Source organism: Oncorhynchus mykiss, chromosome 19 (assembly GCF_057628025.1).
Source record: "Oncorhynchus mykiss isolate SJ-2025 chromosome 19, ASM5762802v1, whole genome shotgun sequence".
Taxonomy (NCBI): domain Eukaryota; kingdom Metazoa; phylum Chordata; class Actinopteri; order Salmoniformes; family Salmonidae; genus Oncorhynchus; species Oncorhynchus mykiss.
The window spans coordinates 15,590,001-15,607,106 of NC_143040.1; the positions used below are offsets into that span (position 1 = coordinate 15,590,001).

General features: G+C 40.5%; 2 protein-coding genes across 3 annotated transcripts in view; one reads left to right on the top strand and one right to left on the bottom strand.

Moving 5' to 3' along the window:
* Positions 1 to 17,106, top strand: part of LOC118936746 (ubiquitin carboxyl-terminal hydrolase 37-like) — a 58,258-nt gene that overhangs the window by 27,477 nt on the left and 13,675 nt on the right. The gene's annotated exons all lie outside the window — the stretch shown is intronic.
* On the bottom strand, positions 8,937 to 15,954 carry LOC149975098 (C-type lectin domain family 4 member E-like). The gene is made up of 5 exons (XM_090211828.1): positions 15,813 to 15,954; positions 15,198 to 15,410; positions 14,938 to 15,080; positions 14,476 to 14,591; positions 8,937 to 9,366 (listed from the first exon to the last, which is right to left on the bottom strand). Exons 1-5 carry the CDS (start codon positions 15,952 to 15,954, stop codon positions 9,210 to 9,212), a joined length of 771 nt encoding a protein of 256 aa, XP_090067954.1. The 3' UTR covers positions 8,937 to 9,209.

The following is a 17,106-nucleotide window of genomic DNA, read 5'->3' on the forward strand; positions in this document are numbered from 1 at the left end:
TCGAGAACTCTGTTCTTTATGTATCTGAACACAGTCCTCCTCACCATATTCTGGTTTGCCACCAAAATTATCAGGCTGATGTGGAGACCAGTACCTACAGGGTTAACAACAGTCAGATATCATGGTTAATACCAGTACCTACAGGGTTAACAACAGACAGATATCATGGTAAATACCAGTACCTACAGGGTTAAACACAGTCAGATATCATGGTTAATACCAGTACCTACAGGGTTAACAACAGTCAAATATCATGGTTAATACCAGTACCTACAGGGTTAAAAACAGTCAGATATCATGGATAATACCAGTACCTACAGGGTTAACAACAGTCAGATATCATGGTTAATACCAGTACCTACAGGGTTAAAAACAGTCAGATATCATGGTAAATACCAGTACCTACAGGGTTAAAACAGTCAGATATGATGGCTAATACCAGTACCTACAGGATTAAAAACAGTCAGATATCATGGTTAATACCAGTACCTACAGGGTGAACAACAGTCAGATATCATGGTTAGAACATCACAATCCTAAATAATGCACAGAAATGTTTCAGTTTAAATTCAACTTTGTTGACTGCTGCCATTAATGACAATAACCTGTATAGATAAAGGTTGAATGAACTGAAAATTGGAGCCTTATTGTCAGAGTAGTTATCATCTCTAACTCTGTGATCAGTGTTGGTCTATCAGATGAGTATGGAGAACGTAGAGTATGAACAACACAGAGAATCAGTCCTTCTCCTTACACTGTGGTCAGTGTTGTTAGAGCAGTAGTATATTACCTTGGGGTGGTCAGTGTTATTAGAGCAGTAGTATATTACCTTGGGGTGGTCAGTGTTATTATAACAGTAGTATATTACCTTGGGGTGGTCAGTGTTATTAGAGCAGTAATATATTACCTTGGGTTAGTCAGTGTTATTAGAGCAGTAGTATATTACCTTGGGGTGGTCAATGTTATTAGAGCAGTAGTATATTACCTTGGGGTGGTCAGTGTTATTAGAGCAGTAATATATTACCTTGGGTTAGTCAGTGTTATTAGAGCAGTAGTATATTACCTTGGGGTGGTCAGTGTTATTATAACAGTAGTATATTACCTTGGGGTGGTCAGTGTTATTATAACAGTAGTATATTACCTTGGAGTGGTCAGTGTTATTATAACAGTAGTATATTACCTTGGGGTGGTCAGTGTTATTAGAGCAGTAGTATATTACCTTGGGGTGGTAAGTGTTATTAGAGCAGTAATATATTACCTTGGGTTGGTCAGTGGGGTGCCGTCCACCCATTTCCAGGTCCCCTCAGTAACAGAGTCAGTCAGACCAATCCAGACTCCCTTGTTGAGGTTGAAGAGAAACTCCTTTTGTTGAGAAAGATAAATATTTATGCGTATATGTTTGACCATATTTACCGCCTGCACACCCAGAGCTCCCCCCCACTCACTCTCTCACCTGTTCCTTTTCACTGTTTATGATCACCAGGTCCGCTCCTCTCTCCAGACAGTCCTCTCTGCTCCCCTTCCAGGTTTTAGTCTCAGTAGACAGGAAGTACCAACTGGATTCAAACTTCTGCCAGCATTCAGGACAGGTTTGTTCTACAAGATGAAATCATGAATTTCCTTCATCTTTTCACACTGGATAAAATAACACAGACACACGATAAAGTGTGTGCGATTAATGAAAATGTACTACTGTAGGTTTACTCACTGAGATTAGAAAGCCTCTCACTAAGAATTTTTTTCTCAGTCTGTAGCTGGTCTCTCTCTTTAGTCAGGTTGTTGTAACGGGTCTGTAGTTGGTCTCTCTCTTTAGTCAGGGTGTTGTAACGGGTCTGTAGTTGGTCTCTCTCTTTAGTCAGGGTGTTGTAACTGGTCTGTAGCTGGTCTCTCTCTTTAGTCAGGTTGTTGTAACGGGTCTGTAGTTGGTCTCTCTCTTTAGTCAGGGTGTTGTAACTGTTCTGTAGCTGGTCTCTCTCTTTAGTCAGAAGGCTGTTGCTGTCTTGTAGCTGGTCTATCTCTGTTGAGTCGTGATGATCAGTGACTCCATCTGTAAAAGGGAAAGTTCATCAAACATGTAACTAAAACACCATTAATGAGTAAGTATAATTTAGTAGGCTACTTAAGTCTCAGTAAAAACATACTAAACTTACAGTTGACAGACAGGCCTATGATCCCTGCCAGTAGGAAAACACACAGCAGCCCCAGACAAACTGCAGCAACTCCAGAGGGTCTCTCCCACCACTGAAAATGTACTGAATCACAAATGATTAAATATCTTTGGTAATGTGTATTACTGTTTCATCCAGGATTGAGACAAATAAAGCTATTGCACTACAGGGAAATCTCACCTGTTTAATGTGTGTTTTTTATGTGTTTTTTTTTTAATGTGTTTGTAACTTATTTTGTACATAATGGTTCTGCAACCATATCTTACGGCAAAGAAGAGCTTCTCGATATCAGGACAGCGATTACACACCTCGGATTAGACAATGACTTTTTCTACAACAAAGATGACGCACAAGACATTCTCCAAACACCCCACAAGACCATCATCCCCGTTATTTGCAAGAGGAGGCAACGCAGGTACGGAGGGCAAAGAGCCGGATACCTGGTCAAGACCCGGCAAAGACGACTGGGAAAGCTGCCGTTACCGTCAATACTACTCGCCAACGTGCAATCATTGGACAATAAATTATACGAGGTACGATCACAAATATCCTACCAACGGGACATCAGAAACTGTTTCACAGAATCGTGGCTGAATGACGACATGGATATTCAGCTAACGGGATATACGCTGCACCGGCAAGATAGAACAGCACACACGGTAAGACGAGGGACGGGGGACGGTCTGTGCATGTTTGTAAACAACAGGCTGGTGTACGAAATCTTAGGAAGTCTCTAGATTTTGCTCGCCTGAAGTAGAGTATTTTGTGATAAATTGCAGGCCACACTACTTGCCTAGAGTGTTTTCAGCTATACTTTTCATGGCTGTTTATTTACCACCACAGACAGATGCTGACATTAAGACAGCACTTAGTCAGCTGTATTAAGGAAATAAGCAAACAGGAAACCACTCACCAAGAGGCGGCGCTCCTAGTGGCTGGAAACTTTAATGCAGGGAAACTTAAATCAGTTATACCAAATTTCTATCAACATGTTAAATGTGCAACCAGAGGGAAAAACATTCTAGATCACCTGTACTCCACACACAGAGATGCATACAAAGCTCTCCCTCGCCCTCCATTTGGTAAATCCGACACAACTCTATTCTCCTGATTCCTGCTTACAAGCAAAAATTAAAGGAGGAAGCACCAGTGACTCAGATGAAGCAGATGCTAAATTACAGGACTGTTTTGCTATCACAGACTGGAACATGTTCCGGGATTCTTCCGATAGCATTGAGAAGTACACCACATCAGTCACTGGCTTTATCAATAAGTGCATCGAGGACGTCGTCCCCACAGTGACTGTACGTACATACCCCAACCAGAAGCCATGGATGTGCTTCTGCTTTCAAGGTGCGGGACTCTAACCGGGAAGCTTTCAAGAAATCCTGCTATGCCCTGCAAAGAACCATCAAACAGGTAAAGCGCAAATGCAGGGCTAAGATTGAATCATACTACACCAGCTCCGACGCTCGTCTTATGTGGCAGGGCTTGCAAACTATTACAGACTACAAAGGGAAGCACAGCTGCGAGCTGCCCAGTGACACAAGCCTACCAGATGAGCTAAATCAGTTCTATGCTCGCTTCGAGGCAAACAACACTGAGGCATGCATGAGAGCATCAGCTGTTCCGGACGACTGTGTGATCATGTTGTGCTGACCAACTGGCAGGTGTCCTCACTGACATTTTCAACATGTCCCTGATTGAGTCTGTAATACCAACATGTTTCAAGCAGACCACCATAGTCCCTGTGCCCAAGAACACAAAGGCAACCTGCGTAAATGACTACAGTCCCGTAGCACTCACGTCCGTAGCCATGAAGTGCTTTGAAAGGTTGGTAATGGCTCACATCAACACCATTATCCCAGAAACCCTAGACCCACTCCAATTTGCATACCGCCCAAACAGATCCACAGATGATACAATCTCTATTGCACTCCACACTGCCCTTTCCCACCTGGACAAAAGATACACTTATGTGAGAATGCTATTCATTGACTACAGCTCAGCATTCAACACCATAGTATACTAAAAGCTCATCACTAAGCTAAGGATCCTGGGACTAAACACCTCCCTCTTCAACTGGATCCTGGACTTCCTGACGGGCCCCCCCAGGTGGTGATGGTAGGTAGCAACACATCTGCCACGCTGATCCTCAACACTGGAGCGCCACAGGTGTGCGTGCTCAGTCACCTCCTGTACTCCCTGTTCACCCACGACTGCATTGCAAAGCACGACTCAAACACCATCATTAAGTTTGCAGACGACACAACAGTGGTAGGCCTGATCACAGACAACAACGAGACAGCCTATAGGGAGGAGGTCAGAGACCTGGCCGTGTGGTGCCAGAATAACAACCTATCCATCAATGTTGCCGAGACTAAGGAGATGATTGTGGACTACAGGAAAAGGAGCACCGAGCACACCTCCATTCTCATCGACGTGGCTGTAGTGTAACAACAAACTAGAATGGTACAAACACACCAAAACAGTCGTGAAGAGGGCACGACAAAGCCTATTCCCCCTCAGGAAACTTAAAAGATTTGGCATGGGTCCTCAGATCCTCAAAAGGTTCTGCAGCTGCAACATCGAGAGCATCCTGACTGGTTGCATCACTGCCTGGTACAGCAATTACTCGGCCTCTGAGCGCAAGGCACTACAGAGGGTAGTGCGTACAGCGCTGTACATCACTGGAGCTAGCTACCTGCCATCCAGGACCTCTACCTGCCATCCAGGACCTCTACACCAGGTGGTGTCAGAGGAAGGCCCTAAAAATGGTCAAAGACCCCAGCCACCCCAGTCATAGACTGTTCTCTCTACTACCGCATGCAAGCAGTACCGGAGTGCCAAGTCTAGGACAAAAAGGCTTCTCAACAGTTTTTAGCCCCAAACCATAAGACTCCTGAACAGGTAATCATATGGCTACCCGGACTATTTGCTTTGTGTGCCCCCCCAACCCCCCCAAACCCTCTTTTTACGCTGCTGCTACACTCTGTTTATCATATATGCATAGTCACTTGAACTATACATTCATGTATACACTACCTCAATTGGGCTGACCAACCAGTGCCCACGCACATTGGCTAACCGGGCTATCTGCGTTGTGTCCCTCCACCCACCACATGCTAAACCCTCTTTTACGCTACTGCTACTCTCTGTTCATCATATATGCATAGTCAATTTAACCATATCTACATGTACATACTACCTCAACCAGCCTGACTATCCGGTGTCTGTATGTAGCCTCGCTACTTTTATAGCATTGCTACTGTATATAGCCTGTCTTTTTACTGTTGTTTTATTTCTTTACTTACCTATTGTTCACCTAACACCTTTTTTGCACTATTGGTTAGATCCTGTCTGTAAGCATTTCACTGTAAGGTCTACACGTGTTGTATTCGGCGCACGTGACAAATAAACTTTGATTTGATTTGTGTAAAGTATGTGTCTGTGTGTGTGTGTGTGTTCGTGCAATCTTACCAGATGCAACAACTCCATTTCTTGTACTGGACTTGAAGGCTCTTACGTTGGCATATAATTGGCCATCAATGTCTATGTTCTTCATTGCATCAGGCTCATCGTCTCAAATCCATCTGAGTTTTGATAGACTCCCTCTGACAATCTAACACACTGGTGATCAAGTACAGTAACTTCTACTTCTTACATCAGCTCTAATATGCATCTGTGGCTGTGTCTTCTCCATGCAATGTCCTGTCTCTGTGTGAACTATAGTAGTGAAACTCTTTATCAGTCAACATCAGTCAGCCACCACGTGACTCCCACCAGTCTTAGTTTGATAATATACTACATGATATGACTCCCACCAGCCTTAGTTTAATAATATAATGCGTGATATGACTCCCACCAGTCTTAGTTTGATAATACAATACATTATGACTCCCATCAGCCTTAGTTTGATAATATACAACATGATATGACTCCCACCAGCCTTAGTTTGATAATATACAACATGACATGTCTCCGGCAAGTCTTAGTTTGATAATATACTACATGATATGACTCCACCAGCCTTAGTTTGATAATATAATACATGATATGACTCCCGCAAGTCTTAGTTTGATAATATACTACGTAATATGACTCCCACCAGACTTAGTTTGATAATACAATACATGATATGACTCCCATCAGCCTTAGTTTGATAATATACAACATGATATGACTCCCACCAGCCTTAGTTTGATAATATACAACATGACATGTCTCCGGCAAGTCTTAGTTTGATAATATACTACATGATATGACTCCACCAGCCTTAGTTTGATAATATAATACATGATATGACTCCCACCAGTCTTAGTTTGATAATATAACACATGTTATGACTCCCACAAACCTTAGTTTGATAATATATTACATGAAATGACTCCCACCAACCTTTCGTTTGATAATATAATACATTATATGACTCCCACCAGTCTTAGTTTGATATTTTAATACATGATATGACTCCCACAAACCTTAGTTTGATAATATAATACATGATATGACTCGAACCAGTCTTAGTGGGAAAATACACCACATGACATGACTCCCACCAGCCATAGTTTGATAATATAACACATGATATGACTCCCACCAGCCTTAGTTTGATAATATACTACATGATATGCCTCTCACCAATCTGTTTGTCTCTGTCTGTGTGACTGCTGTCGGTGTTAACTCTAGGGAATTATCAACAAAATGACACGGGTAGTTGTGGCTATGCTAATACAAAAATAGAACAAGTTTGCATACTAGTGTGCGTACTTGTGTGTATACTTTTGTCCGTGCGTGTGTATGTGTGTGTGTGTGTGTGTGTGTGTGTGTGTGTGTGTGTGTATGTGTGTGTGTGTGAGAGATTGTTACAGTGGTTATTGTTAAACCATTTTCTGCAGAACAATATAAATCATTCCATGTCTCTACATGTTCATCTTGTCCAGAGTATATCTCAACACAGTCCTCCTGCCCAGGGAATGGGACTTGTTATTTGTGATGATGGACAGGACACTATCATACCAGGAAGATATAGATCATAGAGGGGAAGTGGAGAACAAAGACTAGTTGTTAACATATATTAAATATCATATGTAACAGCCACAAGATAATTCAGGGAGTTTCCAGAACTCCTCCTTCCTTTTACCTTTCTGCTGATTTGGACCCTCCGTTTACTCCCAAATATACATCAACATGTTCAGGAGGTCCAGAACTACAAACATGGGTCATTATAATGTCCAGACAATAGATTTTACACCACAAGATTGCACCATGCGGATATTGAGGGTGGGTATGCTTAACCAGTGAGTTTGAGTGATAGCTGGTTGAACCACTGAAAATATCCACTACACTTCCCTCTTTTGGGACCCATTTCGGGGAACAACAATCAAATATGAGCATTTGATATTGTGCTTATATGTAAATTGACAACATAGACTGACTGTTAAATATTATTTAGTAACATTCTTTGAAATCTCTACTACACCCATTGATTGGTGATGCAGTCACCTCCTTCCTATACAGTGTATGTAATGGTGGTTTGGTACTGTTGAGAATGTCATCACCAGGACTAAATTGGAGCATGTAAATATCTGTATCAAGTAAGAAGCATGTATTTGAATTAGAAATGATGAAATGCACCGCAAGCAGAGTGTGAACAAAGTCAAATATACTAACGTCATGTTGACTCTGATGATGTGTGAAACATAACTACTGGTATACAGGATGCTACAATGTCAAGAAATAGAACAACAAGCAAATACAACAATAGATGCATGTGTTGCCTTGAGAGAGAGAGACACGGGGAGGGAGAGAGAGAGAGAGGGAGAGAGGGAGAGAGAGAGGGAGAGAGAGAGAGAGAGAGAGAGACGCAGGGAGGGAGAGAGAGAGAGAGGGAGAGAGAGAGAGAGAGACGCGGGGAGGGAGAGAGGGAGAGAGAGAGAGAAAGAAAGAAAGAAAGAAAGAATGACAGAGAGAGTGTGAAAGAGAGAGAGACAGAGAGAGAGTGAAAGAGAGACAGTGAAAGAGAGACAGAGAAAGAAAGAGAGTGAGACAGATAGAGAGAGTGAAAGAGAGAGACAGAGAAAGAGTGAAAGAGAGAGAGAGACAGAGAGAGAGAGAGAGAGAGAGTGAAAGAAAGAGTGAAAGAGAGAGAGACAGAGAGAGAGTGTGTGTGTATGGGCTGCTGTATGTGTTACAGTATGTTGTCATGGTGATGTTAAACCACTCTTTCTCAGTTGAGTTTACAGCCAGATGACAAGTCATTCCCTGCCTGAAAGAAAGAAAAGAGAAGCTCCTAGAATGCATCCCAAATGGCACCATATCTGTTAGTCAGTCATCAGTAATTTGGACCAAAGCCTTATGTGCCCTGGTCAAAAGTAATGCCCTTAAAAGAGGACAAGGGGCTGTTTGGGACACAGGCCTGGTTGTGGTGTCTACATTGTACACCATGTTCAGTAACTTACACAAGGTCAAGGACACCAGATACAGTAGTTACCCCACTCTCTGTGGACGATGTCGACATTCTGTCTTGTGTGTGCCGACAATATTGACAAACTACTGGTCCCACAAGCTATGCTACGTCAAGTCTCATTTGAATTGTGATCCTTACATTTTGAGTACAGAACTATAGTGTGATAATAAATACATGTATCTGCATCCAAAATGGCACCCTATTCCCTCTAGTGCATTGAAGCATGTAAATATATTTGATTTGAAAATTGTGAATGCACAAAGTCAAATGTAATAAATTAATGTTGAATGAAGCTACAAGCAGCAAATAAGAAGGACTTTTATTAATATGATACTACAAACAAATACAACAATAGATGTGTGTGTGTATGCATTTGTGTACATGCATGCATGTGTTCGTGCGTGTGTGTGAATGAGGGTATGTGACGGTGTGTGTGTGTGTGTGTGTGTGTTAGTGTGTGTGTGTGTGTGCGTGTGAGAGAGAGAGAGAGAGAGAGAGAGAGAGAGAATGACGGAGGAGGTTGTGTGCACTATGGGCTACTGTATGTGTTACAGTATGTTGTCATGGTGATGTTAAAACACTTTCTCACAAACCCAGTTGAGTTTGCTGCGACATGACAAGTCATTCCACGCCTCCAGAGGACTCTGATTTTTACGTATGTGAACACAGTCTTCCTCACCATATTCTGGTTTGCCATCACCATTATCAGGCTGATGAGGATACCAGTACCTTCAGGGTTAAAAACAGACAGATATCATGGTTAATACCAGTATCTACAGCGTTAAAAAACAGTCAGATATCATGGTTAATAACAGTACCTACAGGGTTAAAAACAGTCAGATATCATGGTTAATACCAGTACCTACAGGGTTAACAACAGTCAGATATCATGGTCAATACCAGTACCTACAGGGTTAATAACAGTCAGATATCATGGTTAATACCAGTACCTACAGGGTTAAAAACAGTCAGATATCATGGTTAATACCAGTACCTACAGGGTTAACAACAGTGGTTAATGGTTAATACCAGTACCTACAGGGTTAACAACAGTCAGATATCATGGTTAATACCAGTACCTACAGGGTTAATAACAGTCAGATATCATGGTTAATACCAGTACCTACAGGGTTAACAACAGTCAGATATCATGGTTAATACCAGTACCTACAGGGTTAACAACAGTCAGATGTCATGGTTAATACCAGTACCTACAGGGTTAACAACAGTCAGATATCATGGTTAATACCAGTACCTACAGGGTTAAAAACAGTCAGATATCATGGTTAATACCAGTACCTACAGGGTTAACAACAGTGGTTAATGGTTAATACCAGTACCTACAGGGTTAACAACAGTCAGATATCATGGTTAATACCAGTACCTACAGGGTTAACAACAGTCAGATATCATGGTTAATACCAGTACCTACAGGGTTAACAACAGTGGTTAATGGTTAATACCAGTACCTACAGGGTTAACAACAGTCAGATATCATGGTTAATACCAGTACCTACAGGGTTAACAACAGTGGTTAATGGTTAATACCAGTACCTACAGGGTTAACAACAGTCAGATATCATGGTTAATACCAGTACCTACAGGGTTATCAACAGTCAGATATCATGGTTAATACCAGTACCTACAGGGTTAACAACAGTCAGATATCATGGTTAATACCAGTACCTACAGGGTTAAACAGTCAGACATCACACTTTGAACATCACCATCCTAAATAAGGTACCAACATGTTTCAGCTTAATGTACAGACATGCCATTATCAATGACAATAACCTGTATAGATAAACGTTGAATGAACTGATAATTGGCCCCTTATGGTCAGAGTAGTTATCATCTCTTAGTCTGTGGTCAGTGTTGGTCTATCAGTTGAGTATGAAGAACCAAGAGTATGAACAACACAGAGAATCAGTCCTTCTCCTTACACTGTGGTCAGTGTTATTAGAGCAGTAGTATGTTACCTTGGGTTGGTCAGTGTTATTATAACAGTAGTATATTACCTTGGGGTGGTCAGTGTTATTATAGCAGTAGTATATTACCTTGGGTTGGTCAGTGTTATTATAACAGTAGTATATTACCTTGGGGTGGTCAGTGTTATTATAACAGTAGTATATTACCTTGGGGTGGTCAATGTTATTATAACAGTAGTATATTACCTTGGGGTGGTCAGTGTTATTAGAGCAGTAGTATATTACCTTGGGTTGGTCAGTGTTATTATAACAGTAGTATATTACCTTGGGGTGGTCAGTGTTATTATAACAGTAGTATATTACCTTGGGGTGGTCAGTGTTATTATAACAGTAGTATATTACCTTGGGGTGGTCAGTGTTATTATAACAGTAGTATACTACCTTGGGGTGGTCAGTGTTATTATAACAGTAGTATATTACCTTGGGGTGGTCAGTGTTATTATAGTAGTAATATATTACCTTGGGGTGGTCAGTGTTATTATAGTAGTAATATATTACCTTGGGGTGGTCAGTGTTATTATAGTAGTAATATATTACCTTGGGGTGGTCAGTGTTATTATAGTAGTAATATATTACCTTGGGTTGGTCAGTGTTATTATAGTAGTAATATATTACCTTGGGTTGGTCAGTGTTATTATAACAGTAATATATTACCTTGGGGTGGTCAGTGTTATTAGAGCAGTAATATATTACCTTGGGGTGGTCAGTGTTATTAGAGCAGTAGTATATTACCTTGGGGTGGTCAGTGTTATTATAGTAGTAATATATTACCTTGGGTTGGTCAGTGTTATTATAACAGTAATATATTACCTTGGGGTGGTCAGTGTTATTAGAGCAGTAATATATTACCTTGGGTTGGTCAGTGTTATTATAACAGTAATATATTACCTTGGGTTGGTCAGTGTTATTAGAGCAGTAGTATATTACCTTGGGTTGGTCAGTGTTATTATAGTAGTAATATATTACCTTGGGTTGGTCAGTGTTATTACAGCAGTAGTGTATTACCTTGGGTTGGTCAGTGTTATTATAACAGTAATATATTACCTTGGGTTGGTCAGTGTTATTACAGCAGTAGTGTATTACCTTGGGTTGGTCAGTGTTATTATAGTAGTAATATATTACCTTGGGTTGGTCAGTGTTATTATAACAGTAATATATTACCTTGGGTTGGTCAGTGTTATTAGAGCAGTAGGTTTTTACCGTGGGTTGGTCAGTGTTATTAGAGCTAGTATATTACCTTGGGTTGGTCAGTGTTATTAGAGCAGTAATATATTACCTTGGGTTGGTCAGTGTTATTAAAGCAGTAGTTTATTACCGTGGGTTGGTCAGTGTTATTATAACAGTAGTATATTACCTTGGGGTGGTCAGTGTTATTATAGCAGTAGTATATTACCTTGGGGTGGTCAGTGTTATTAGAGCAGTAATATATTACCTTGGGGTGGTCAGTGTTATTATAGCAGTAGTATATTACCTTGGGGTGGTCAGTGTTATTATAGCAGTAGTATATTACCTTGGGGTGGTCAGTGTTATTACAGCAGTAGTATATTACCTTGGGTTGGTCAGTGTTATTAGAGCATTAGTATATTACCTTGGGGTGGTCAGTGTTATTATAACAGTAGTATATTACCTTGGGGTGGTCAGTGTTATTATAGCAGTAGTATATTACCTTGGGGTGGTCAGTGTTATTATAACAGTAGTATGTTACCTTGGGGTGGTCAGTGTTATTAGAGCAGTAGTATATTACCTTGGGTTGGTCAGTGTTATTATAACAGTAATATATTACCTTGGGGTGGTCAGTGTTATTATAACAGCAGTATATTACCTTGGGGTGGTCAGTGTTATTAGAGCAGTAGTATATTACCTTGGGTTGGTCAGTGTTATTATAACAGTAATATATTACCTTGGGTTGGTCAGTGTTATTAGAGCAGTAGTATATTACCTTGGGTTGGTCAGTGTTATTATAACAGTAGTATATTACCTTGGGGTTGTCAGTGTTATTAGAGCAGTAGTATATTACCTTGGGGTGGTCAGTGTTATTATAGTAGTAGTATATTACCTTGGGGTGGTCAGTGTTATTATAACAGTAGTATAATACCTTGGGGTGGTCAGTGTTATTATAACAGTAGTATATTACCTTGGGTTGGTCAGTGTTATTATAACAGTAGTATATTACCTTGGGGTGGTCAGTGTTATTATAGCAGTAGTATATTACCTTGGGTTGGTCAGTGTTATTATAACAGTAATATATTACCTTGGGGTGGTCAGTGTTATTATAACAGTAGTATATTACCTTGGGGTGGTCAGTGTTATTAGAGCAGTAGTATATTACCTTGGGTTGGTCAGTGTTATTATAACAGTAATATATTACCTTGGGGTGGTCAGTGTTATTATAACAGTAATATATTACTTTGGGTTGGTCAGTGTTATTATAACAGTAATATATTACCGTGGGGTGGTCAGTGTTATTAGAGCAGTGGTGTATTACCTTGGGGTGGTCAGTGTTATTATAACAGTATTATATTACCTTGGGGTGGTCAGTGTTATTACAGCAGTAGTATATTACCTTGGGTTGGTCAGTGTTATTAGAGCAGTAGTGTATTACCTTGGGGTGGTCAGTGTTATTATAGTAGTAGTATATTACCTTGGGGTGGTCAGTGTTATTAGAGCAGTAGTATATTACCTTGGGTTGGTCAGTGTTATTATAACAGTAGTATATTACCTTGGGGTGGTCAGTGTTATTATAACAGTAGTATATTACCTTGGGTTGGTCAGTGTTATTATAACAGTAGTCTCTTACCTTGGAGTGGTCAGTGTTATTAGAGCAGTAGTATATTACCTTGGGTTGGTCAGTGTTATTATAACAGTAATATATTACCTTGGGTTGGTCAGTGTTATTAGAGCAGTAGTATATTACCTTGGGTTGGTCAGTGTTATTATAACAGTAGTATATTACCTTGGGGTTGTCAGTGTTATTAGAGCAGTAGTATATTACCTTGGGGTGGTCAGTGTTATTATAGTAGTAGTATATTACCTTGGGGTGGTCAGTGTTATTATAACAGTAGTATATTACCTTGGGGTGGTCAGTGTTATTATAACAGTAGTATATTACCTTGGGTTGGTCAGTGTTATTATAACAGTAGTATATTACCTTGGGGTGGTCAGTGTTATTATAGCAGTAGTATATTACCTTGGGTTGGTCAGTGTTATTATAACAGTAATATATTACCTTGGGGTGGTCAGTGTTATTATAACAGTAGTATATTACCTTGGGGTGGTCAGTGTTATTAGAGCAGTAGTATATTACCTTGGGTTGGTCAGTGTTATTATAACAGTAATATATTACCTTGGGGTGGTCAGTGTTATTATAACAGTAATATATTACCTTGGGTTGGTCAGTGTTATTATAACAGTAATATATTACCTTGGGGTGGTCAGTGTTATTAGAGCAGTGGTGTATTACCTTGGGGTGGTCAGTGTTATTATAACAGTATTATATTACCTTGGGGTGGTCAGTGTTATTACAGCAGTAGTATATTACCTTGGGTTGGTCAGTGTTATTAGAGCAGTAGTGTATTACCCTGGGGTGGTCAGTGTTATTATAGTAGTAGTATATTACCTTGGGGTGGTCAGTGTTATTAGAGCAGTAGTATATTACCTTGGGTTGGTCAGTGTTATTATAACAGTAGTATATTACCTTGGGGTGGTCAGTGTTATTATAACAGTAGTATATTACCTTGGGTTGGTCAGTGTTATTATAACAGTAGTCTCTTACCTTGGAGTGGTCAGTGTTATTAGAGCAGTAGTATATTACCTTGGAGTGGTCAGTGTTATTAGAGCAGTAGTATATTACCTTGGGGTGGTCAGTGGGGTGTTGTCCACCCATCTCCAGGTCCCCTCAGTAACAGAGTCAGTCAGACCAATCCAGACAGGTACAGCTGTGGTATGGTTGAGGATGAAGAGAAACTCCTGTTGAAAAGAGATAAAAAGATAAATATGTATACGTACACCTGTTGCACGGTGTAACGGATGTGAAATGGCTGGCTAGTTAGCGGTGTTCGCACTAAATAGCGTTTCAATTGGTGACGTCACTTGCTCTGAGACCTTGAAGTAGTGGTTCCCCTTACTCTGCAAGAGCCACGGCTTTTGTGGAGCGATTGGTAACGATGCTTCGTGGTTGACTGTTGTTGATGTGTGCAGAGCTTCCCTGGTTCGCGCCCGGGTATGGGTGAGGGGACGGTCTAGAGTTATACTGTTACACACACCCATATATTCTCTGTCTGTCTGTCTGTCTCTCTCGCGCTCTCTCTCTCACCTGTTCCTTATTGTTGTTTATGATCACCAGGTCTGCTCCTCTCTCCAGACAGTCCTCTCTGCTCTCCTTCCAGGTTTTAGTCTCAGTAGACAGGAAGTACCAACTGGATTCAAACTTCTGCCAGCGTTCAGGACAGGTTTGTTCTACAAGATGAAAGCATGAATTTCCTTCAAATGATCACACTAGATATTTTATGAAAGAATAGACACACGATAAAGTGTGTGGGATTAATGAAAATGTGTTACTGTAGGTTTACTCACTGAGATTGGTAAGCCATCCACTAAGAACATCTCTCTCAGTCTGTAGCTGGTCTCTCTTTTTAGTCATGGTGTTGTAACTGGTCTGTATCTTGTCTCTCTCTTTAGTCAGGGTGTTGTAACTGGTCTGTAGCTGGTCTCTCTCTTTAGTCAGGGTGTTGTAACTGGTCTGTAGCTGTTCTCTCAATTTTGAGGTATGATGACCAATGACTCCATCTGTATGAAGGAAAAGTTCATCAAACATGTAACTAAAACACCATTAATGAGTAAGTATGATTAAGTAGGCTCCTTAATTCTCAGTGACAACATAGTAAACTTACAGTAGACAGACAGGCCTATGATCGTAGCCAGTAGGAGAACACACAGCAGCCCCAGACACACTGCAGCAACTCCAGAGGGTCTCTTCCACCACTGAACATGTCCTGAATCACAAATGATTAAAGTAAGATCTGTGGTAATGTGTTTTACTGTATCATCCAAGATTTGGACAAATAAAGCTAGAGTTCTACTGGGTTATCACACCTGTAATTGTTTGTGTGTGTGTGTGTGTGTGTGTGTGTGTGTGTGTGTGTGTGTGTGTGCGTGTGTGTGTGTGTGTGTGTGTCCGTGCAATCTTACCTGAAGCAACAACTCCATCTCTTGGTCTGGGCTTGAAGGCTTTTACGTTGGCATATAATTGGCCATCAACGTCTGTGTTCTTCATTGCATCAGGCTCATCGTCTTCAAATCCACCTGCGATTTCATAGACTCCCTCTGACATCTTAACACACAGGTGTTCCAATACAGTAACTTCTACTTATATCAGCTCTAATATACGTCTGTATCTATGTGTTCTCTCTTCACTGTCCTGCATCTGTGTGACTTATTATAGTGATACATGTTTTAAACAGTTAACCACAGTGAAGAGGAAACTGTCAAATCAACACCACACTGGTCATCACGTGACTTGCACCAGCCAATCTAAACATGTATGTTTCCCACAGTGCTCATCAGTATTAAACATGTGTTTCAACTGAAGTGATAATATAATACATGATATGACTCCCACCAGCCTTAGTTTGATAATATAATACATGATATGACTCCCACCAGCCTTAGTGTGATAATATAATACATGATATGACTCCCACCAGCCTTAGTTTGATAATATAATACATGATATGACTCCCACCAGCCTTAGTGTGATAATATAATACATGATATGACTCCCACCAGTCTTAGTTTGATAATATAATACATGATATGACTCCCACCAGTCTTAGTTTGATAATATAATACATGATATGACTCCCACCAGCCTTAGTGTGATAATATAATACATGATATGACTCCCACCAACCTTAGTGTGATAATATAATACATTATACGACTCCCACCAGCCTTAGTGTGATAATATAATACATGATATGACTCCCACCAGCCTTAGTGTGATAATATAATACATGATATGACTCCCACCAGCCTTAGTGTGATAATATAATACATGATATGACTCCCACCAGCCTTAGTGTGATAATATAATACATGATATGACTCTATATCATGCTATATGATGTATGTATGAATTCACAGGGTCCCGATTTTGGATGTGCTAAAATAAATTGGGATTATGTTAATTGACATATACACTACATATATCCTGACTGAGTTTACAGCACCCCCAGCCTTCAAATGGAGAGCACATTATGAATCTCACTCTGTGACTGGTGGTGTGGGGGGAAGTTGTCTCTAGACGCTGATCTTAGGTCGGTTTAGCATTTCTACCACAAATGGTTAAGGTTAGGATTGGGGGAGAGAAACCTGATCCTAGATCTGAACCTAGGGGAATCTTCCTTCCGTGGCCATCTACAGTAGGGGTCTTTTTTTTATCTATACTGACTGTGAAGAGTTTCTCAGAATGAAAAAGCAGAAG